This window comes from Pseudopipra pipra, chromosome 12, assembly GCF_036250125.1.
Source record: "Pseudopipra pipra isolate bDixPip1 chromosome 12, bDixPip1.hap1, whole genome shotgun sequence".
Lineage (NCBI taxonomy): Eukaryota > Metazoa > Chordata > Aves > Passeriformes > Pipridae > Pseudopipra > Pseudopipra pipra.
The window spans coordinates 13,497,764-13,519,673 of record NC_087560.1 but is presented as its reverse complement, the minus strand read 5'-3'; the positions used below and the strand labels follow the sequence as shown (position 1 = coordinate 13,519,673).

The 21,910-nt window shown below is 50.5% G+C and overlaps 2 protein-coding genes across 4 annotated transcripts in view; one reads left to right on the top strand and one right to left on the bottom strand.

Annotated features, from left to right (window-relative positions):
- Positions 1-14,874, top strand: part of ACAN (aggrecan) — a 46,992-nt gene extending 32,118 nt beyond the window's left edge. The window contains exons 13-18 of one of the 2 annotated variants that reach the window (XM_064669004.1): positions 8,248-8,361; positions 11,090-11,248; positions 11,559-11,641; positions 11,979-12,123; positions 12,654-12,836; positions 14,343-14,874. In XM_064669004.1, coding sequence (XP_064525074.1) covers positions 8,248-8,361; positions 11,090-11,248; positions 11,559-11,641; positions 11,979-12,123; positions 12,654-12,836; positions 14,343-14,431 — 773 coding nt within the window. In that variant the 3' untranslated portion in view covers positions 14,432-14,874. The remainder of the gene's footprint in view (positions 1-8,247; positions 8,362-11,089; positions 11,249-11,558; positions 11,642-11,978; positions 12,124-12,653; positions 12,837-14,342) is intronic. The other variant, XM_064669005.1, reaches the window with a different exon arrangement.
- On the bottom strand, positions 103-20,700 carry HAPLN3 (hyaluronan and proteoglycan link protein 3). 2 transcript variants are annotated; one of them, XM_064669010.1, is made up of 5 exons: positions 20,515-20,700; positions 18,804-18,963; positions 18,192-18,560; positions 16,790-17,092; positions 103-6,477 (listed from the first exon to the last, which is right to left on the bottom strand). In XM_064669010.1, exons 2-5 carry the CDS (start codon positions 18,928-18,930, stop codon positions 6,362-6,364), a joined length of 915 nt encoding a protein of 304 aa, XP_064525080.1. In that variant the 5' UTR covers positions 18,931-18,963; positions 20,515-20,700; the 3' UTR covers positions 103-6,361. The 2 variants fall into 2 exon arrangements, with proteins under 2 accessions (XP_064525080.1, XP_064525079.1); XM_064669009.1 differs by lacking the exon at positions 103-6,477 and adding an exon at positions 15,690-16,609 and having other exon boundaries at positions 20,515-20,688.
- Positions 20,701-21,910: the final 1,210 nt, after the last annotated feature.

The window sequence follows — 21,910 nt, the reverse complement described above, 5'->3', positions numbered from 1 at the left end:
TCATATGGAGGGGAAAACTTTATGGGAGGGAAGGGGGGGAGTGTGTATAGCTGTCACTTTTTTGCTTTCTATACAACAGAGAACATTACCACAGAAGCAGCCTTGAACAGAATATTCTTTTAATGGAAAGCCATAAATATATGGGGGTTTTCACAGGTTGTGATTATAGAATCATAGGATTGTTTAGGTTGAGGAAGACCTCTATGACCATTGAGTCCAACAGTTAACCCAGCACTGTCAAGTTCACCACTACAGTGCCATATCTACATGTCTTTTAAATTCCTCTGGGGATAGTGACTCTGCCTTTTCCCCAGGCAGCCAGTTCCAATGCTTGGTAAACTGGCTTCACTTGACAGAGATTCCACGCTGGATGCAGTTGAGAACTTGGAGAAGATGGGCTGCAAGTCTCTGTCTTGTTCTGTTTCTCTTTTCATGATGTGCTGACTTGCTGCCTATACCCACAAGTGTTGCTGTGGAGTGGGAAACTCTCCCTCAGCAGCTTTGCAGTGTCGAGGGGTAAGAGGCAAAGCAAGCCAGCTAGAAACAGAAACCTCTGCTTTGAACATCATCTGCACTGAGTGCAATATTTGTGTCAGGCAGACTGCTCTGATCCCTTTGGCATAGCATGTGGCCACCCTCTGGTCTGTGTCTTATGCTGCTCTCTGCAGCTAGAATGGGATAAATGTGTGAGACAATGTCAGAGCATCACTAGTTTGTGTCAGCTCTGCTGATAAATGCCCTTCTCTCCACCCTGCCTCTTTTCGGTGTTTCACTGTTCTGCCTTTGGTAAGATCCCTTGCTGCCAAGTATAAACAGACACAATATTTGAATATGAATGACCATTTATGGTGAAAACACTCTGCTAGAGTTCTGGAGACTATTCCCTGAGCAGTGTTCATGTGCTCTGAAAGAATTAGCATACTGCAGTGAGAAGAAAACGAGATGCGAGATTGTTGTATTTGCTGGTGGCTGCTTCTTGGCCAGGGAAGGAGCCCAGTCCCAGGAACACAGGATGTCCTGCAGCATCCCTGGACACAGCTTGGTTTCCCTGTGCTGCCATCAGGAGCTGGCACCTGGGAACAAGCCACGTTGATTGGTTTGAAAACTACCAATGCTTGTCTTGTTTTATGGAGCATGTGTTCAGTTCTCAAAGGACCACACGTTCACGTAGGACACGTTGCTTAAGTATGGTACAAAATGTATGTGCAGAGAGATTTGCTCTGTTCCTTTAGCTAAAGTATTATTAATTCCACCCCCTTCCACATTACCTCCTGAATGGCTTCTTTTGGTCAATTTACACGATTCAGCATAGGTATCTCTGAACTTGATAAGAGTCTGTAAGTGCAGGGCTTTGTGAGGCTCAGCCTGGTTTCTAACGTCATTTCCATCCCCAAAGTGTTTTGAGTGAGTCACTGCATTTCCCTCTGCGTCACTTCTCTCCCTCTGAGAGCACAGGTAATCACAAACCTTTGTTCAGTCCTGCTCACAACACACCTGCGGTCCCCTCTGCCTCTGCTGAGCAGCTGCACAGAGGATGCTGCACAAGAGGCTGAGGACAAGTCATCAGGGTCATTCCCACAGCGCTGGTCGAGCCTGGCATGGCATCCACTCCTGTAAAGTGATGCAGGAGTTATGGACCCAAAAGCCCTTCTTGCACAACTCATGGGCTCTGCTTTTGGGCCATGCCCACTGCCACGTCCAAGCCCGGAGACAAAAATAAGCCAGCAAAATCAGCATTGAGGGAGAGGAAGGAAGCCAGTGAGGCTCAGTAAAAACAAAAAAAAAAACAAAAAACAAAACCAAAACAAAACAAAAAAAATAAATAAAAAAGAATTATTGGCCCCAAAATGTGGTTTTATTCCACTGCTTTTTCTTTTTATAAATTACCCACAAGGCGATTGCCAGATTTTTCAGACCATTTGTTAGCCAACATTCTTGTGAAGTATTGTGAAAGAAAACCATGTGTTCAGCAGCTCATGTGTGAAGAAAGTTGAAAATGTTCTGAAATCAGAATGTGTATTTGCAAGTCACAGAGATGATGTAACAGCTGGGGTTTCTTAGCAGGTGACAGCAAGAGGTAAGCAATGACTGCATGAAGCTTAATTGCAGACTTTTTGTAAACTAGAGATGGACTTGAGTACATATTGTATGGCTGGTGCTCCTACCAGGGAAAATATTCCAGGGTAAAGCTTTTCTTTTTATTGATAGGCTTCTTTACTACAGTGTCTCTACAGGATTAAATGCAGTCCCAGCTGGGGTCTGAAGGAAGATCATCTGGGTGCAAGGAAGTGTACTACCATGAACTTGCAACACCCCTGCAACAAGACAGACTTATTCTAGAGAATTAGAGCAAAGAGATGACAAAATAAATGAATAAATAAATATATAGATAAATATATAAATTAATAAAAGAAAAGGATAGAAAAATAATCGTAGGTTTCCCTTTTTTGGTTGTTACTCTTTACAATGCTCTGGGAATTGTGAACATTGAAAGTCCACGAGGAAAGGCTGTAGGCTGGAACCCAGAATGCTGTTTGCAATGTTGTGGCTGTCTTTTCACTTGAAGCTTCCCAGTCTTGAAATTTACTCTTGCAAAAAATTTAGGTCTCATACCTGTGCCTTGTGCTGTGCTCAGGATTTGTGGATGCAGTGGATGCCCATTCAGTGCAATGAATTTTGACTAACAAGAAAGAATGGGTGAAGCTGGTTCAGCTTAAAGAAGGAGCTTAGAGTGAGGAGCTGTTGCCCTCTGGTCCTGTTGTTGGAGGGTTGCAGTTAGACACAGCAGCCTATTTAGCTGAATGATTTTAGAAGAATGGTATTTTTCTGCTCTGCTGTAGCCTCTGCTTCTCTCAAAAGCCAAGGCCAGAAGCATAAGAAGACTGAAGATTAACGCCTGGAGTGCCAGTATTTTTTAGTATTTAACCAAATTGAAGGCTATGCACGTACATGTCTTTAGTCAGCAGTTTGATTCCTTCGTGAAGACAGGAACCCCACAAGCTTAAAGAATTGTCCATAGGCTTGGCTTCTTCATCCAGGGTTTTGCCAACTCAGCGGATCTTTTTGCTTCTGGTAACATTTGAAGACAAATAATTATTAGCTGAAAAAAGCGTGCTGGCACTTCAGTGACAGACTGCGGTTTGGAGCACTCTGACCAGTCAATGACTTAAAAACTGCGCTCACATTGCAGGGGGAAAGGAGAAATGTGCTGAAATGGCATCTGTTTATGTGAAGTTTTGCTTGTCTCTGGTGAAACAAGTCCATGAATTCTGCTGCCTGTGGCTCTGGCACAGCAGAAGGTTAGAATGCAAATGAGGAAAGGTCTTGGTGGGCTTTCCTCATACTTCGCAAGCTGGAATTCCAAGGGATAGAGTTCTGTTGGTCCAGAGAAAATCACACAGAAAAAAAAAAAGTCAAGAAAATGTTTATCTGCTTCATAATGTTTCACCTAATGTGGAATGAAAACTATGCTCTCAAGAAGGAGATGGAGGTACCAGTCCTGTCTGAGAGAAAAACAAAGGCACAGACCATTTGTGGCTGACCAGATGATCTGATTTCTCCTGGATACACTGTCTGCTTTGCATCAGAATTTAGTTAGCTTGAATAAAACCTGCCTCAGCAGAGGTATTGTACAGTCCTTTACATGTCTGTTTACTTCTACATATAATATTTTGGAGACAGAGAAGTCCAAATTTCCTGAGCTCTTCTTCCATAAGAGTGTTGAACAAATTGAAGGTTCCAGCAGATCAACAGGTCCTCCTCGAAACTTGATGATCTCTAGTAGAATAAAGGGTTTTTTAAGGATTCAGCAAAATCTGTCCCTTCTGCTACAGGGAGGTTTTGATTCAATTATTGTAGTTAATTATTTTAATGACTTAATTGCTCATCACAAGTTGGCTATGTGATGTTCAATATTAGCATTTACCTTAAAATGTGAGAGACCTGCTTCCCCTAACTCCTCCTATTCTTTTCTTCTAGGAGTGACCCTTCAATTGCTCCAATGTTTTTCTTCTCTGTTTGAGCTATCAGATCAGTAGTTCAAACTTCCCAGCAGTCTCTGAAAAGCAAATTAATTGGTACCTGGATTATTTTTTTTCCTCTGTCTCTAGAAGATAATTATCTGGTTGGTCTCTGATTCCCTATGTGGATAATTGCACTTACAAAGAGGCCTATAAAGGAAGAGTGAGGGGCACAGGAGGCACTATTGGACATCTCTCCTACCTTTTCCCCTCTGCAGAACAAAACCAGAAGGGTACAGAAATACCCTAGTGTATATTACTAAACCAGTTACTCACACCTTTGGGAAAAATATAGTTTGTTCAAGGTTTGGGTGGTACCGACCTCTCTATTCACCAGCTGCTTGTCCTTAGTGGATGTTTTAAGAACAAAGCTGACCACCTTAAATGGATATTCTTGCTCATCTTCCATACAGGCTGTCGTGGAGAGAAATGGACAAAATGTACTGTTTTAAAAAGTGATAGCACTGTTCCTAGCATTCTCTTCTTAGCTCGGGATGAAGGATTTTAAAAGCATTTCTTTCTCACCACTGAAACTGAGTGTTCACTTTTACATGTCATTTGCTTTCTGAACAAAACTAGAGTCAGTCTATTTCTCTTTCATTTCTAAAAGATTTCTCTATCCAATTTCCATGATCTCATACAGCAAATTGTTTCCAAAGGTACTGGGAGAATCATAGAATCATAGAATGGTTAGGGCTGGAAGGGACCTCAAAGATCATCTAGCTCCAACCCCCCCACCATGAGCAGGGGTGACAAGAATACTTCTGTTGTATTTAATTGCACCAAAAGAAAATTGTTCTGACTAAACATAGCATATATCTGGCAATGTAGAAGAAATCTTAGGAAGAAAATGGTGAAACGAATTCAAAGTTTGCATTGCAGCTATGTAACTCCCCTTGCTCTCTCCAGCCAACAGTTTACATCTTCTAGGTGCAAGACCTTGTTTACATTGGCTATTTTCTTTTAATTGTTTTATTAAAAAAAAATACATCTAGAAGTTAGAGCTTGGGTCCTGTTAGTAGCAAAAAATAGAAAGTGTTGTGACAGTAGAATTGAATAACTTTTTGCAACTTCTGGGCAATTTTAACTGCAGCATGAATCTTCTTCTAAAGAGTCACTAATTCTGCATTATCCTCAAGAAGTGAGTTAATAACATGCTCCAACTGGGTTTCCTATTCTTGGCACCGCGAGGCATTTTCTTCCTTCAAGCTCTTGAAAGCAAGGGCTGCCTCCATTCTGCATTCCACGGCACATCGCTGTCCTTCCTTAGCAAGGGGTAATAATAGCAGTAGTCTTGTCTTGTTGTCGGCTGATAAGCATGTGAGCTGCATCTAAAAGCAGAGCTGACTTTTTGGGTGACTGCTCAGCCAAGCAAATAAATAGCTCACGTCTGTGTGTGATCCCTGAGTGTCAAGGTATTGTCAAGGCACCTGGCAGGTGGTGCTGTGGAAGTGGGAGCTCACTCCATGCTGAGCAGAGCTGGCACACCTTGTGCATTGCAGGCTTTTCAGCTGGCTGAAGAGGTGTACAGTGATTTACTGACCTCATCTAGCCCTAAACAATGTGGAAGTGGACACATTTATAGTATATAAAAGGTATGAAGAAAATAGCCAAGTGTTGTGTGATAGATGCTATTTTTTTTTAATGGAGTTCCCCTCTCCCGTAAATCCTGTGGCTTTGATGCAATATCCTAGAAAGCAACACCCACAAACCAACTTGCCGGGATTTCCAGAAGCAACATCATTGCCAATTTTACCATTTGGACCTTTCTAAAAAGACCTCCAAGATCCAGATTTTTTTGGGAGGACCAGAATCAGCAATACTTCCTCCAACCCAACAGATATGTTTGAGTTTTCCAATATCAATTTGGTGAGGTGATTCTACCTCCAGATGAAGACAGGGTCAGTGCCTCAACACCGCAACAGGCTGAAGGGGGAGTTTGATATTTATGGTCATCATGTGTTTAAAATCTTGTCTCCAGCCATTCGCAGCACACCTCTGGGAAGAAAACCTGTGTGTATTTGTTGTTTGTTTTTCCAACACCACCTACAAGTACACACCCTTTCTCTATGTGTGTATATATATAATGTATGTGTATATATTTGGAGAGATATGCAACATGTATATTATATGCAGAGATTTGTTTTTACAGCATATATAATATGTGCAACCATATTATATACAATATCTGTAAAAGGAAACTTGTTCCAATGTTATTTCCAGCTGGAAATTTGTGGCAATGACTTTGCAAAGTGTGCCTGCTCCCCCCTCCTCCAAGACCAGGAATGGCTACTCACAGCAGGTCTCCTGCATATCAGAAGAGATCTTGGACATGCCAAGTTTTATTCCACATGGTTGAAGACAGCTGAAGACTCATTATCCTCTGCTAAACAGTCAGCTTCAGCTCTCCTGTGTGTTTTGTTCCCACTTCTGCAGCGTTCTTTCCACTTCATGGAGCCTAACAAATGAAGAAAAGCCTTTACTTCCTTGCTGGAGCCCACCAGAATCAACATGAACTTCTGCTGTCGTCACTGTTGGGAAGCCCAAGGGGCCTCTAGAGTTGCAATCATCCTTCAGGATACCTAATTTTTCTTTATGCTCCCTATCATCTAGGAACTCCAGGTGTGACTAATAAGCAATACTCAGCCCTCTATTCTACTAGATTTGGGACTCCTATTTTGTTCTAGAAAGTCTCAAAGTGCTTATTAGTACCATGGAAACAGAATTTTCTTCACATTGCAGTGAACAAAGAAATCCAGAAAACATTCATAAGATGTAGAAGGACAATCCGAAAGGAAAAATTCCTTCTGTCAGAGAAGAACTGCAAAACTGGAGCAAGAGGTTCACCAGCCATTTGAGGAATGATTTCACTGCTCAGAGTGATACACCTTAGAATAAAGATGACAATCTTCTTGCTCCAAAACACACACAGATTTACCATCCAAGGTCAGAAAGGATTTTCCCCATCCCTTAGGCATATTACAGAACATGTCAGCTTCTAGTTGACATATCAGACTTTGGCCACTCAGTCATTAGACAGCCACATGGAGTGTAACACTCATCTGCTCTCTTGTGTCTGGGGACACTGAGCAGCTGAACCACGGTTCTGTAAGGAGATGATATCTGACCAACTGTACCCCAGTAAGAAGATGAACACAGAGGTTGGGAAGTTGCTGCTCTGCTCTAGTATTTCCACAGCCAGCATGTTTATCATCTTTGAATATTTCCTCACTAACCCTTCTCATCCACAAGAAGAGCATGGAGTGCTAGTCATCACTGTTAAAGCTTTGTGTTTCTTCTGAGTGTGAAAGAAATGCTGCCTCTCATGAGGATGTAATCAGTCATCATTTATCCTAATCTGCGTGGATGTGCTCCCACTCTCTTCCTTAGTCTTCCTCCTTGTTTCTGAGTTGAATATATCTGAAATCTTTCCATTCCGAATGACTCATTCTTCTAATTCCAAAGCTCTCTCCACCAAGACAGAGTTCACAGCTGGAAAAGATCTACCAGCTTCTTCCAGCCCCATCACAAGCAAAAGAATGAATAGTGAGACAGGTCTGGAGAAAATGGCACTGCACTCCAGTGTTCTTCACCAACGAAGAGGCACCCCTAGCTAGACCTAAGATCCTCAATGAGAAAAAGTTGAGAGTCTCTCTCTTTGAGCCCACCTCTTTTCCTCTCTGCACTTTCTTCATCTCCTCTGAGAAGAGATTTCTTGACACAGAACTTCATCTAAATTATGGTTAGGAAGAAACTTTTGGTGAGCACTGACAACCAGGAACACTGGTTAAGAGATAAAAGTCTGTTTCAGGATGTTTCCATCACTTATGAGAATTCCACATTCTTCCTCATAGACCCTTAGCTGATGGAGACACAGACATAAAATTTTCATTTTTGATGCATCAGGCAGAGGCAGCGGACAAGGAAGAGTTGTCACAGATGTCCAAGACACCAAGTGCTGTGTGTTGGCTACAACTTGCTCTTCTTGTTCTGATATCTTCAAAGTGATGTTCAACCATCAGAAATCCCATGTCTTCCTTGTAGGGTGGGTTGGGTCTCTGGCCTTCATTCTTCCAGCAGCAGCAGTGGCAGTATGTTATAAAATACAACCCTCCCAAGTTCCCCCCAAAACAACTGATATTCCCTCCCAAACAAGCAAGGAAACAAGTTCTCCTGTTGGTGGAGTTGCCTGCCCAGAGCCCTAATGGAAGCCCTTGATTTCTTGCAGACACTGATGAGTGCCACTCAAGCCCCTGTCTGAACGGAGCCACCTGCGCTGATGGCATCGACTCTTTCAAATGCTTATGCCTTCCCAGCTACGGAGGGGACCTGTGTGAGATCGGTACGGCCTTACCTGGCTTCAGCTAATCTTACTAACTGCTCCAACAACTTGTTCCCAACCTACCCCCCCAAAAAAAGCTGATCCCTTGTGCTCCCATCAGTCCTGGCCTCATCTCAGTGATCTAACCTCTAACACCAGTTTAAAAAGCGCTTGGGAAACACTTTGAGGCTTTTGAATATGTATATTTTGGTTAGTTTGTTCATCACAGTACCATGCCCTCCATGGTTTTTCTAAGCAGGAGCTTCTGGTGTCTTCTTCAGCTTTCTCCTTTTTAAGTTTCTCTAGTGGAGCTCCACACAGTCCATAACAATGTTGGTCACAGAAGTCACTGTCTCTTTGGGTCAAGGATCTTCCTGTTCATCTGTAACAGTAGGGAAACTTCTGAGTGCATCTTCACCCCAGGCAAACTTCCTCTGCTAGACTGGAATTTCATGGAAGGATGCTTCAACTGAGCCATGAAAAATGATTGTGTTTCTCTCAGGGAAAGTGCAGCTGAGAGAAGCCTCATTCACTCCAGGAATCTCCACCAATCTGACACAGCATGACATTTTTGTCATCTCTTCAACGTGGCTTCCTGTGGCAAAATCAGCAGGGAATGTATCTTTGAGAAAATGTGAAGCAACCTATTTTTCCATCAAAATTAGGTACTCTGACCTGCACTAATACTTCTTTTTGTTTCTACAAGGAAAGAGAAAGAGTTGTGGTTTTTTTCTTAAAGCTGATTAAAGTTCAAACTTTTATCAGCTTAGCTTAGGGGAAGCTCTCCTGCCTTGCTCAAACAAAAGAGAAATAATTTTGCAGTGTCTTCTTCACCTTGACATGAGTAATGATAATATATATTGGATTTTATTCTTCCCTTTCTCTGCATCCCTCTTTCTGCTTCCAATATGAACATATGGAGAAGGATATAAGAAGAAGTCTCGGGATCACTGGACCTTCAGGGCAGGAATTGTGCTATCTTAACATCACTTTCCTAATGCAACCGAATCAGCCCTGGATCATCCAGGCTGAAGATCCTTGTAATCCAACAACAGACCTTCTACCCTGCAGCTGCTTACAATCTTTTTTGGTCCAAACAAGACTTAATTTTCTCTTTTCTCTGATTTATGGACTCTGATGCTTGGGGGTTCTAGCCTGGGAGATGCAAGAGGAAGCCAGTGTCCCTAATTCTGTGGGGAATGTAGATCTCCATATTTCCATGAGGCAGACCATCCTTTCTGTCAGTCTCCAAGAACAGCAGGATGTTGTAGGTGAGCTCTGCCACCTGTGGACACAGATAGTCCTTGTCACCGCAACAGTGTCCCTACCAGGAAACAAGATTTTTATCATTCTTTTCCTAGAACATTGCTGCCATATTCACCCATAAGTAACAATTATGTAGGAAAGAGTGGCCTTTCTCCTAGGAAATGTCCTGCTGAGGTTCTGTATCATGTGTGGTCCCATCCCGAGGCTGTGATGACAAGGGATGGCATTCAAGATGCTGGAAAAGAATCTTAAATCTCAAAAGACAGAGTGAGTTCTCTGCTGACTTCGTGCAAGTGAGCTGCCTGCAAAACCCAAGAATTCTTAGAGCTTCAGCTACTTCTACATAACCCATTTCACCTGTTGAAGAAGGCAGAAAATGTGTTTAATGTCTCAGCTAACTACCAGCCATTCCAACATCTATGAAACATCTGCAGTCTCCAGCTGGAATAACACCAGAAAGGTGGATTAGGAGGCATTAGTGTGATTGAAGGTTACAAGTAGTTTCACCTACCAAGTTTAACAAAGAAGAAAGAAAATGAGTACAGAAAAACCTACTGAAAAGGGAGAGAGGCGTGAGAACTCATGGCAGACCACCACTCCCAGGACAGAAAGGGCCTAAGAAAGGATGGTAGATCAGGCATCTGAAAGGCTGATATTAAATATATTTTATTTTCTGTTTCCTTCAGTCACATGTAGCAGATAGATGTGTGGTGTTGCATTGCATGGGAACTGCTGAAGTTCTTTTCTAATGGTTTCACCATTTGTCTCTGCTCTCCCCCCTCTGTGGTTTTACTCTTTTCAGTAAGTGCATTCAGTTCTTCAATGTTTCTCAGCTGGTGAAAGATGTTCTGAAAAGCTGAGAAATGTTTGTACTTCCTTAGCAGCATCCAAGCTTTTTCACTGAGATTTCATTCTCTCCCTAAACCATGGTAAGTTCCTGTCTCCACCTCTGTTCACCCATCTTGGTAGGTTTGCTTCTCTTCCAAAGCTCCAGAATCACACCAAGCAATGGAGACACCCAAACCTGGCAGTCCCCTCTTTCATTTTCGACACATATGCATTGATTCTGGACATCTGGATTTGGATTTTGGAGATTGTTCCAAAGCAAGAAAACTCTGCAGGCCAGAAGAAGTGGGAAGAGAAGGGTTCTTGTTTGGTCAGTTCCTCAAAAACAAAGTTCAGGAACATGACACAGGGATTCAATTGCTCACAAATAAGTCAGTGTCATCCAGGTTTTCTAGTAGCAGTGGCAATTTTCCTACAGACACAGAATTTTCAACACAGGCTCCCCTCTCTGCGTGTCTCTGCGTGTCTGACAGTTTTCCCTGGGATATCCTACAGGCAACTGTGACAGGGTTTGCTGTTTAGTGAAAGTGACCCTGTGTTGTCCCATGCCACACGAGCATGAGCTGCTAAGAGGTGAGTTGGAAGGCTTCCAGACCCACTCAGCAACTTATTTTCATCCCTCCTCTGTGTGTTTCAGACTTGGAAAACTGTGAGGAGGGCTGGACCAAGTTCCAGGGCCACTGCTACAGGCACTTTGAAGAGAGGGAGACGTGGATGGATGCAGAGACCAGATGCCGACAACATCAAGCCCACCTGAGCAGTATCATCACCCCAGAGGAACAAGAATTTGTGAACAGTGAGTGCTAAGGGCAGCCTGAGGCTGGGCAGGGGTCCAGCCATCAGACTCTGAGTATATGGGCAGATTTATCCAAAATGCTGTAAAAACCACAATTTGCCCCACTGGTGCTCATATATATTCTAACAAAGCTTCATCCTTGCATGGGTCCTTCCATGTTCATGGCACATTGAGTGAGGAGGGAGATGGACAAGTATGATATGGGGAAAATAAGGCTCCAGGGCAGAGACAGCTGAGATGGCAAAGAAATGCTTTCAACAAGGTGTAGGGCAATCATGACCCGCTCTTCTCTCCCCTTCTGCTCTTCCAGGTCATGCACAGGACTACCAGTGGATCGGCCTCAGTGACAGAGCTGTGGAGAACGACTTCCGCTGGTCTGACGGGCACTCTCTGGTGAGCCTACAGCCCACAGCATGAGCAGGCGCCAGCTTTCCACGAGGAGAAGAGGTTCCCCTTGGGAGGGAAGAGCCCCATGAGTTACATGATGAGTGCTTGGGTTGGGCATTGAGTGGGCGCAGCCCTAAACTTTGCAGGGCTCACGGTTTTTCCAAGCCAGCAGTAAAGCTGGTTGGCTCCTGACACCATCACGGCAGAAATAACCACTACAGGAGCAGTGCAAGCATTCCATGGTCGCTGCTGAAGAGGGACATGGGTGAAGCAGCAAGGGTGAAGGAGGGAGTGGGAGAGGGAAGGGCTCAGCCTTAGGTGAAGGACTTTACTCTCTTGGCAGCAATATGAGAACTGGAGGCCCAACCAACCTGACAACTTCTTTTCGGCGGGGGAGGACTGTGTTGTGATGATCTGGCATGAGAAAGGAGAATGGAATGATGTTCCCTGCAACTATCACCTCCCTTTCACCTGCAAGAAAGGAACAGGTCAGCACCCTGCAGCAGCTGCAGGACTGGAGCAGAGTCCCCAGTGCACATGAAATGGGTTTGGTCAAAGGGTGGTCAAAGGGGTGGAAGGAATTAGAAACAGAAGTTGGTCAAGGCTCTAGGAGAAAGTCTCATAAGGATTTGAAAATAAATGAGATGAGCTATCAAGGAATTCAACATCTCTAGGTAGAGTCATACCCTAGCTGCATCATCACTCCCACAACACCAGTTCCATGTCCTCCCACAGACACAGATATCTTTGTGAAGCTCAGCTCTCGCTGCCTTTCCAGGAGGCAGGAATGGAGCACTGAGGCAGAACCTTACTTAATTTCAAGGCCCATCACATAATTCCCATACCTCCCTGCCCATAAATTTTGTGGACAATCTCAGAGGGAGTTAAGGTTTTATCCGTGGGAGGAGTGACAAAGCTGTGTGTGCCCAGCCTGCAGCGGGCAGGCAGGAGCTGCCCAGGTCCTGCTCAGCCAGGCAGGACTCTTCTCATTCCCCATGTGTCTGCCCATCTCCTGCAGTGGCCTGTGGGGACCCCCCTGCCGTGGAGAACGCCAGAGCCTTCGGTCGGAAGAAGGAGCGCTATGAAATAAACTCCATGGTGCGGTACCAGTGCAACCAAGGCTACATCCAGCGCCACCTGCCCACCATCCGGTGCCAGCCCAACGGGCAGTGGGAGGAGCCGCGGATATCCTGCCTAAACCGTACGTCTCAGTCCCTTTGCCTTCAGATTAGGGAGGGACGGAATGCACCCCTGTAGCTGGGAGAAGGAGCTGGGAATGAGAGGGGCATCGCCTTACAGTGCAGGGTAGCTCCAAGCCAGGCTGAAGGGAGTATCATGGTTCCCTTGACTTCTTGAAAGCTTCCCCATGATGGGGTTATGGAAGCTGACATCTTCTGGGCAGATGTGAGCCACATCAGCTAGCTGGAGGGACAGTCTGGGCAATTCCTGCCCTAGAAACTCCTCCACCAAGGCAGAGTAGGGGCAGCTCCAGAGCCAGGAAAGGGCAACAAGTTGATTAACAATGGCCCAGGCTACTTAAAGAAAGAAAAATAAATAGCTTCTGAAAGGGCAAGTTTTGGCACCACCTGCATCAACAGAGAGAATAGGAGGGGGGAGCTGTGGTCTCCCAAGCCCTTCCCCTGTATCCCCCTGCCCTGAGACCAGACAGAAGTCCTGATGCAGAGATAAGCCAAGGGACAGGGCTGGGCTCCTGACTCTCCTCCTGTCAGGCCTCCAGCTAATGACAGCCAGCCTTTTCCCTCTGGTGTTCCAGCCCAGTCCCACGCCTGCCTACACCCCTGTTCCATCCCTGCTTGCCTGCAGCTTCCCAACAATTTTATTGGCCTCAGACAAATCACATCTGTCCAGTGGCCTCCTTGCCAGCTTCTGAGCCAGCTGGGCAATTCCAGATAAGGCAGATTAAGCAATGGTCCCACAGCCAGGGAAAGTCGACACAGGCTTAAGGGACAAATCTCTGCCCCAGGGAGAAGATGAAAGGAGGAGGGATGGAGGACCTATCCAAGGGCGGCTGCCTGGTGCAGTCCAAGAGGCTGATGCCCTTGGCTCTGCCGTGCATCTGGAGAGCTGCAGGCTGCTCCCTGCATGGACTGCCAGCGATCAAGAGACCTTTTCTGTTCCCAACCAGCTTTTGCTGCTTCCACTAAAACCCTCCTGCAATTATCACACCAGAGCGGTGCCAGCTTCCAGGGAGACTGGCAGTAAAGATCAGGCAGAAACCTTGTCCCTCCCTGCCAGCCAGATGGGGCTGTTTCCCCTCCTGTGCCCTGAGCACATCCCATTGCTAATGGATACTGGGACTGTGGACTGGGGAGAGACTGATAGGGCAAGGGGAGAGGCAGGGAATTGGTACCCACGCCCACTCCACCAGCAGAGCTGCCCTCCCGGCCGGGCGCAGGGAAGGGATGGACAGGCATCCGCGGAGATGATGCTCCTGCCCAGGCTCCCGCTCGGCACCGGGCACCTTCTCCCCTGGGAGAAGCAAAGCCCAGGTGCAGGGCGAGAGAAGGGCCGATTGTCCGTGTGTGGGCAGGCTGGCGCCGGGGCACACACAGCGACCCGCCGGGCAGCGCTGCCTGCGGCTGCCCGTGTTTTTCCAGGGAGCCAGGGGCCAGGGAGGCCAGCGCGGGACAAGCAGCGTCTCTGTCCCGGCTCCTGCCAACAAGGTGCCTTTTCTTCTATCCCACAGCCTCCAGCTACCAGCGCAGGCTATACAAGAGGAGCCCCAGGAGCCGGTCGAGACCCAGCGGCAGCGCCGTCCACAGACCCACCCATTAGAGCGGGGCGAGAGACAGAGGGGAAACGCGAGAGATTTTTAACGGAACAGTTATATTAACAGAGTCAATTTCTTCTTCTTCTTGTTGCTTTTTTGTCATATAAGGAAAAAAAAATTATATTAAAGACAAACCCACCTTTGTGTATATATATATAAAAAAAAAATTAATGTTTTTCCAAGCACCAAAGCAAAACAAATTAGATCTCAGCATTTTTACTAACCGTCCGGTTCCAATTATCTTCGTGCCTTTGGGGACAGGGAGGGGGGTGGGTCTGCAGAGGGCAGGGGGTTAAGTTAAATAATAAAGATGATTATTTTTTCCTGATTTTATCCACGAACAATGTAATTATTTCTGTTATTTAATCTCCAGGGTGAACAGCACCTTTTGGGGTTTTATTTTATTTTTTTTTTCCAGAATCCTTTTACTGCTGCAGCACGTCAGGGTGGGTGGGGAGGGCCGGGGGGCTGTGGTGGAAGGAGCTGTGGGAGGAGGGAGGCGAGGGGATGCTGAGACCCGAGACCCGGGTGCTGGGGGCTGTGGCTCCTCTCTGCTTCCCCAGCGCCCCCTCTGCAGCGCAGCGCCCGTCCAGGACAACGTGCTCTTTCCAGGGGACCGTGCGGGGCACCAGCGTTCCCTGCACCTATTTATATTTTTGAACATATACTATTTTGAAAGAATGATAAATAATAAAGAGAGTGAAATCGGAATGGGCGCTTTGTCAGTGTTGTTTTTTTAAGGAAGGGGCGTGTCTCTCTGGGCTGGAAGGAGGGAGGGTCTCCCACGGAAAGGCAGCAAGGAAGGAAGGGGACCCCAAACCGGGTGCTCCAGGCTACATGGGAATGGCTCAGCCCCAGCCAGCACCCAAGGGTGCATCCCTGGGGACGACAGAGATGGGAGGGGTGTCCCAAGCCCCAGCTGAAGAGGGACTTTACAGTAGGACATCATCCTCCCTGTTCATCTCCCACCTCGGGAGGGAGTTAACTTACATGCCTAAAACCCATCTAAAACCCATGGCCAGCAGGAACTGCTTCACCTTCCAGCTTTCAGTTCTGACACTCAGGGGGTTAATTAACACTCACTAATGAGGGAACACAAAGCCTTTGCCTGAGCTTGGGTGGGCACAGGGCGGAGCCAGCAGCAATAAGACAATGCTCAGCCAAGGATGAGACAGTCCTAGGCAACTAGCCAGGGATTCCCAAATCCTCTCTCCATGTCAGACTCCTCTCTTGTACTGGGAGAGAGATGGACAGCCACGTCACTCCAGGGCTTTCTCCAATTTATTAGAAGACGTCTAGGAAAATACATCTTTTCATAAACAACTGATCAAAGAAGAAGGCACCAGAATTCAAGTGCAGTCCAGGTAACAGGCACACAGAGATAAGGCACTGGCGCTCCCGCAGGGACAGGCACAATGACATCCTTCAGCGGGTCAGGGATGGGGCTGGAAGAGGGGCCAGGTGTAACAGAGACGCCTGCTCTCTACTCTGGCCAAATCCTGCTTTGCCTCACTCCCATCTCATGAATTTTGGGGTAGGACCAGCCTGGAAGAGCAGGCAAGTGTCGGTGACAACCTGCCACCGCAGGAAGGGGCCACCACCCATGGAGTGGCAGGGCCAAGTGGGGTGGCAGCTGTAGCCCACAGGGATCGTCCTTGCACACATCCCATGACAGGCACTGTCCCACGCTGCCCAGCTGGCAGCTGCCCCAAGCAGCTGCATGTGCCAGCTGCTGAGCAAGATGTGGAAAATATAAAGGAACGAAACAAAACAAAACAAAAAGAAGCCTCCCCCCATCCCACCTCCCCCCAGTCACCCCTAAAACAGCCCTGGGAAATGCCCAACATCAGGCACTGTCAGGCTGGAAACATCCTTCATCCAAGAAGGATCTCTCCTGGCTCCTTATCTCTCCTTGTAGCAGAAGACCCCAAACCTGCCCTTGCTGGGGAAGCCGAAGCTGCGGACACCGGGCTCTGAGGGGCCACAGTTGGGCCGGGGCTTGACAATGGGGTAGCGGACGCTGCCGTCTGCCAGCCAGCCGGCACTGCAGCGGTCCAGCCCCAGGAACTTCCAGGCAGAGTAGAGATGCCCCACCCGGGCAATCTCGGCCCCTGCATCCTGGCAGCTCTGCTTGGCCTCCTCCAGCGTCATCCCAGCGAGGCGGTCCAGGTAGAAAACCTCTCCTAGGAGGGAGAGGGCAGCATGAGAGGGGAGCATCAGTGCTGAGAGTCATCTGGAATATCCCCATCTGGAGCATCCCTGCCTGGTGCATCCCCATCCAGGCCGATCCCTGTGCCCTGAGGGGGAGAGATGCACACCACTTTCCCCAGGATCCCAGCCCCCACCCGTGGCTCAGCACCCACCTCTGAGCGCGGAGGAGAAGCAGAAGGCATCGAAGTGGTGGAGGTGCCGGTGGCGCGGGCCGTAGCTGCGGATGCCCGGGGCGAGGTGCACGCCCCCGCAGGGCTTGCGGGGCAGGCGGATGGGGTACTGCACGGTGCCATCGGCCAGCCAGCCCGCGTTGCACCAGTCCAGCCCCTCACTCCAGGCCTGGAAGAGCTGGTTGAAGTTGGCGAGGATGGCACCTTGGTCCTGGCACACTTGCTCGGCTTCATGGAAGTTGAGCCTGTACTGCCCGCGGGGAGGCTGGTAGGGGAACACGATGCCTGGAGGCAGATGGGATGCTCAGCTGGCTCTGTGGGCAGCCCACCCGCCCCGAGTTCAGCCCCAGCAGGAGACGCAGAGGTCCCCGACCCATCCCAAATTCAGAGACAGGGACCACCCCAGTGTGGCAGAGCCCAAGGCTCAGGAATGCGGGGATGGGGCTGCTCCGGGCGTGCAGGCGCTAGCAGTGAGTTGCCAGCGACATCTGGTGGCACAGGAATACAGGGGCTTGGTCCTGGGGACACACGGACCCCCTCATGGGGACGGCACCTGCACATACAGGGATGCACAGACTATGATAATGGAGTTGCAGGGACCATCACCACTGGGTCGTATAGACCACGGCCCTGGACACACACAGACATTGGTCGCAGGGAGCCATGGACCACCTCTGCGGGGATGGAGAGATCATTGTTGTGAGGATGCATAGGCTACAAGAACAGGGATATAAGGACCAGCATCATGGGGACATATGGGCCACGATCCCAGGGACACATGGACCACCAACATGGGAATAGATGGACCACTGTCACGAGGATGGATGGACCACAGAACCATGTGCACCACTATCATGGACACAGTCACAGGGACCTGTGGGGACAAGACACTGGGAGACAGGGCCAAAGGAATGGGCAGGGGCAAGCAAGAGGGACATTTTCACAGCTCTGAGCTTGGAAGCAGAGTCAAGGCTGAGTCAGGTCCCTCATGGCAAGTGAGCAAGAGGGGCTGGACGAGTCACCAACATTCATCGCAAGAGGCATTGAGATATACAGAGCTGGGAGGGGAGGGGACAGCTGGACATGATGCAGCACAGCGGGAAGATGGGTGGGTAAAGGCAGGAAATGCTGCAGCCATGGGGTCACTCCCAACTCTAACTCCATAGCAGCACCCTCAGAGTCCCAGCTGCGCAGACTGCTTTGGGCTCACTCACTGCTGAGACCCTGCAGTCAGACAGCCCCGAGCCACCACCTCATCCCACCAAGCACCCCAGCCGCTTTCTGCCCACAATTGGCCTCCCTGTCCACAAAGGAGGAGGTGCCACAGAAGGTCAGGCTCACTGGCTTGGCACAGAAGGTCACAAGGTCCCCAGCATGGCCCCACCTTGCAGCCGGAGGTCCACCACGTCGCTCTCATCCTCCAGCCCGTCAATGACTTCACAGCGGTATTTGCCATCGTCCTTCAGGTGCACATCACTGATGACCAGCGAGGCCTCGTGCTGGCTGGCCCGGTGGATGTGAGCACGGCCCTTGAAGTCCCCAAAGGCCACATTGGTCTTGCCAATGGCAACCACCACGTCCTGCTCCTTGGTGTAGTCATCCCGTATCTTGGACCACTTGATGCGGATTTTGCGCTTATCTCCCAGATCAGGCTCGTAGCGGTAGTGGCAGGGCAAGGTAACGTTGGCACCACTGTAGCTGTAGACAGGGTCTTTGGAGGTTTCCACCACCAGTCTGGCTCCATTGAAGTAATCTGGGGACAGGTAAGGAAGGCTTGATGGGCAGGTCAGGATCCAGCGCTGGGCAGTGTCCCCAAATCTTCCCTCCAGCCACCACCTCTTCTACCATGAGCTTGCCCTGAGCACCCGTGGAGCATTCTTGACTGCTCCTCTGGACCCCACACCCCCCCAAGAAGTGGATCTCAGCCCCACCCAGAGGCAGAGGGGGCCTTCAGTCCCCTGAGACAACCTGCCAGCTCCCCCTATCCCCAATATACCTTTGTCTTGCCCGTTGCCCATGTCGTTCATGATGTGATTGTAGTAGAAGCCGTTGTAGAAGGGGTGGTAGGAGCCGCTGGCCAGCTGCAGCACGGTGGCCTCCAGGAGTAGCAGGAGCAGCAGCATGGCTGGGAAGCAAGGCCAAACCCTGAGCCTGGGCTGAGAAGGGGGAAAGGACTGCTGTAACACCCCCCAAAATAGCCAGCAGCCTACGCCAGCACTGCCTGGCAGTGGTGCTGAGCAGACTCCATGCCAGGGATGCAAGGAGAGGGGTGGAAAGAGCCAGCAGAGTGGCTCGCCTGCCCGCAGGGGAGGGTGCAGGCAGCAGGAGCTGTGCCCCCAGACCTGCCCCACAACCGGGGCTGCCAATCCCCTCCCTCCTCATCTTCCCGCCTGGGTCACACCACACACACATTTGCTGCTGCTGCCCTTTGGGGTCTGTGGAGCGTCCAGCCTGGAGGGGAGCACTGAGACCAAACTGGGGATGGGGCAGCTACAGAAACGGGATCCCAGGGAGTCCTTTGAACAGAGAGCACTGGGAAAATATCACGTAGAGGTGAAGGGGGAAAGAAGTAGTGGAGCCCCACTGTAAGCAACAAGCTCGGTTTACAGAGTCAGCCGAGCATGCAACCCAGCCGAGGAGGTGGGGAGAGGGCTCAGGCTGCCTCTGCTGCCCCAGCTCCAGACAAAGCCCAGCGGCACTCACCATCCTGGCCAAGGACCCCTGACTCCGACCCAGAGCTCTGCACCACAGGCATGGCTGGCGCTGACCCCATGCAACACATTTCACTCCCAAACCACGTCCCACGGGTGGGGGCAGCCCGGCTGCCCCACAGTGCCAGAGACTTTTGCTGACCCGAGCTCTGGGTGCCTGGGCACCCACGGCTGCCCTGCATGGAGCTCACCCAAGGTACTTCCAGGACTGGCTACTTGTGAGGATTCCCAGAGCCGGCAGAGGGGGCCCGGCACTCGGCAAGCCTCCGGCAGACCCCCTCCAACACCGGGAGGGGTCTGACATCTGTGCCCTGCTTAGACGAGGCTTACTAGTGCCTGTGAATGTGCCCCGGGCCAGGGGGCTGTGTGAGAGCGGGTGTTCACCCCCTGCAGGGTCCGATACGGGGTAAGGTTGTGGTCTCCGGGGACCAGGGTGTGCAACCGACTGCTCTCACCACAGGTTGCTCAATGCCGGACTCTCCTCAGCGGTCAGAGCCACTGCTCACCGTGGGGTGCAGCCCATGCTTGCCACCCACTGGGATCTGCGGAACCAGCGCCCGAGGGCACGGGGTGCACCCGCCCGAGCACCAGCGCAGCCCCAGAGCTGGCACAGAGGTGAGCAGTGCTGCAGGCACTGGAGCCACAGGCACAACGCCACGTGCTGCCCACGCGCCCCAGGGTGGGCTCGAGGCACTGCAGCTCCACACCTCGGTGTGCAGGGCACCAGCCCTGCTCCCCCTGTACCCCAGTGCCTGGTGACACCCCCCAGAGCCCAGCGTTGCAGTGACGTGCTGGGAGCCCGGCATTCTCAGCTGTAATGCCAGTGAGCATCGTGCTGCAGCACCCACCACAGCGATGTCTGGCACCTTCTGCGGTGATGCCCAGCTCCCTCCATGGTGATGCCATCCCTCCCTGTCCTCCATGGCAAGCAGAGTGCCCACCGCCCCGGAGTGCCAGCCCTCCCCAGTTCCGGCGCTGGGGCAAAGCCCTACTCACGCTGGTTGCGGGCAGCTGCAGGCAGGCGTGCAGGCAGGCTGCAGGCAGATGCACTGTGTTTAGGGCTCTTGCAGGGCTGAGAGGAAGCAGCTCCAGGGCCTGCCTCTTAAAGGGAAACACACGTTTCCCAACCCCCTGCTTGCAGCCCGGAGTTGGGGTGGGTGCCCCCGGCCCCCTGCCTGCCTGCCTGCCCGCCCTGCCTGGCTGATGGCCTGGCCGTGCACCCACACGCTGCCCGCATGCTGCCCACACACTGTTAACACATCTCATCCGTGATGTGCCAGCTGCCCACGTTGCCCCCAGCTTAGAGAGGACAGCAGTGGGGAGCAAGGTGCCCCCATGGGGCTGGTGTGATCTTATGATGCCCCGTGCAAAGCCCTGGTGAAGTCACAGTGCCAGAAAAAAAACGCCATTCCTTATCCCACATAAAATCGAGAAGATTGGTCACAATTCCCAAGCAAAGGTAGTGTCCACCACACGTGTCAGGAGCACCGCGGGCACAAGTAGCTTGGGACAGGTGGGCTGTGACAGAGGGTCGTTTGTGCCTAGGAAGTGCAAGGCAGCACCTGCCTGCTCTAGGATTTAGGAGAGGCTGCTGAGCTGTGGGGTTCAGCCTCTTCAAGATCTGCTTGGGGCTGGGAGGGCAAAGCAGAGGCACAGAACCCAGGGTGAAAGCTCTGGGGTGCTCAGTTGCACCCACGTGAGGGGGCATCATCCCTAAACTTGGATGCCAGCTTCCACTGGCACACAGGTATGCAGACCCGGCTCCAAGAGTCCCCGATCGAGTCCTCAGGAAGGGCAGCACGGCGGCAGCACAGCCGGGGGATGCCGGTCAAGGGGTGGACAGTGGGGCCGAACACATGAAGGAACCACAAAGCCGCGTGTGCCCTGACCCATCGACCCGCTGTCCCAGCCCGGTGCGCTGCATCACCCCCCACTTTGTTGTTTTATGGCAAGGAAATGAGGCGTGGGGGCCCCGGTCCGGCTCTTGCCGCCGCGCAGGATGGCTTCAAGCCGGAAAGAAAACAACTCGTGTAAAAACAAACCGCCCCGAGGCTGGCTGGGGGGTGAAGGGGGCCAGGACCCCTTTCTGACAGCCCCCCAGCGTGGAGCGCTCGGGGTGCGATCTTGTCTGCCCGACGCCGCCGCACTGATAGGGAGCAGCCGGCAAGGAAACGGCGTTATCTGCCGCCAGCGCCGGCACGGCAGCCCGCGTTCCCCGAGGGAAGCCCCGACCGGGGATGGCCGTGGGACCCGCGGTCTGGAGGCACTGCTCTTCCTTGTTCTCCTTTTCCCTGCCAGCCCTCCCCGAGGAGGGACGCGGTGGAGCCGGGCTGCCCAGGGACATGGGAGTGTGACGGCCGGGCACGCCGCCTGCTCGCCTGCCCGGAGCAGC

Excerpts from the sequence above, each read along its gene's own strand:
- HAPLN3 (XM_064669009.1), bottom strand. The coding sequence starts at position 18,930 with ATGCTGCTGCTCCTGCTACTCCTGGAGGCCACCGTGCTGCAGCTGGCC. Across the intron at positions 18,561-18,803 it reads GGGCAACGGGCAAGACAAAG|ATTACTTCAATGGAGCCAGA; the intron begins GTATATTGGGGA and ends ACCTGTCCCCAG. Across the intron at positions 17,093-18,191 it reads GGTGGACCTCCGGCTGCAAG|GCATCGTGTTCCCCTACCAG; the intron begins GTGGGGCCATGC and ends ATCTGCCTCCAG.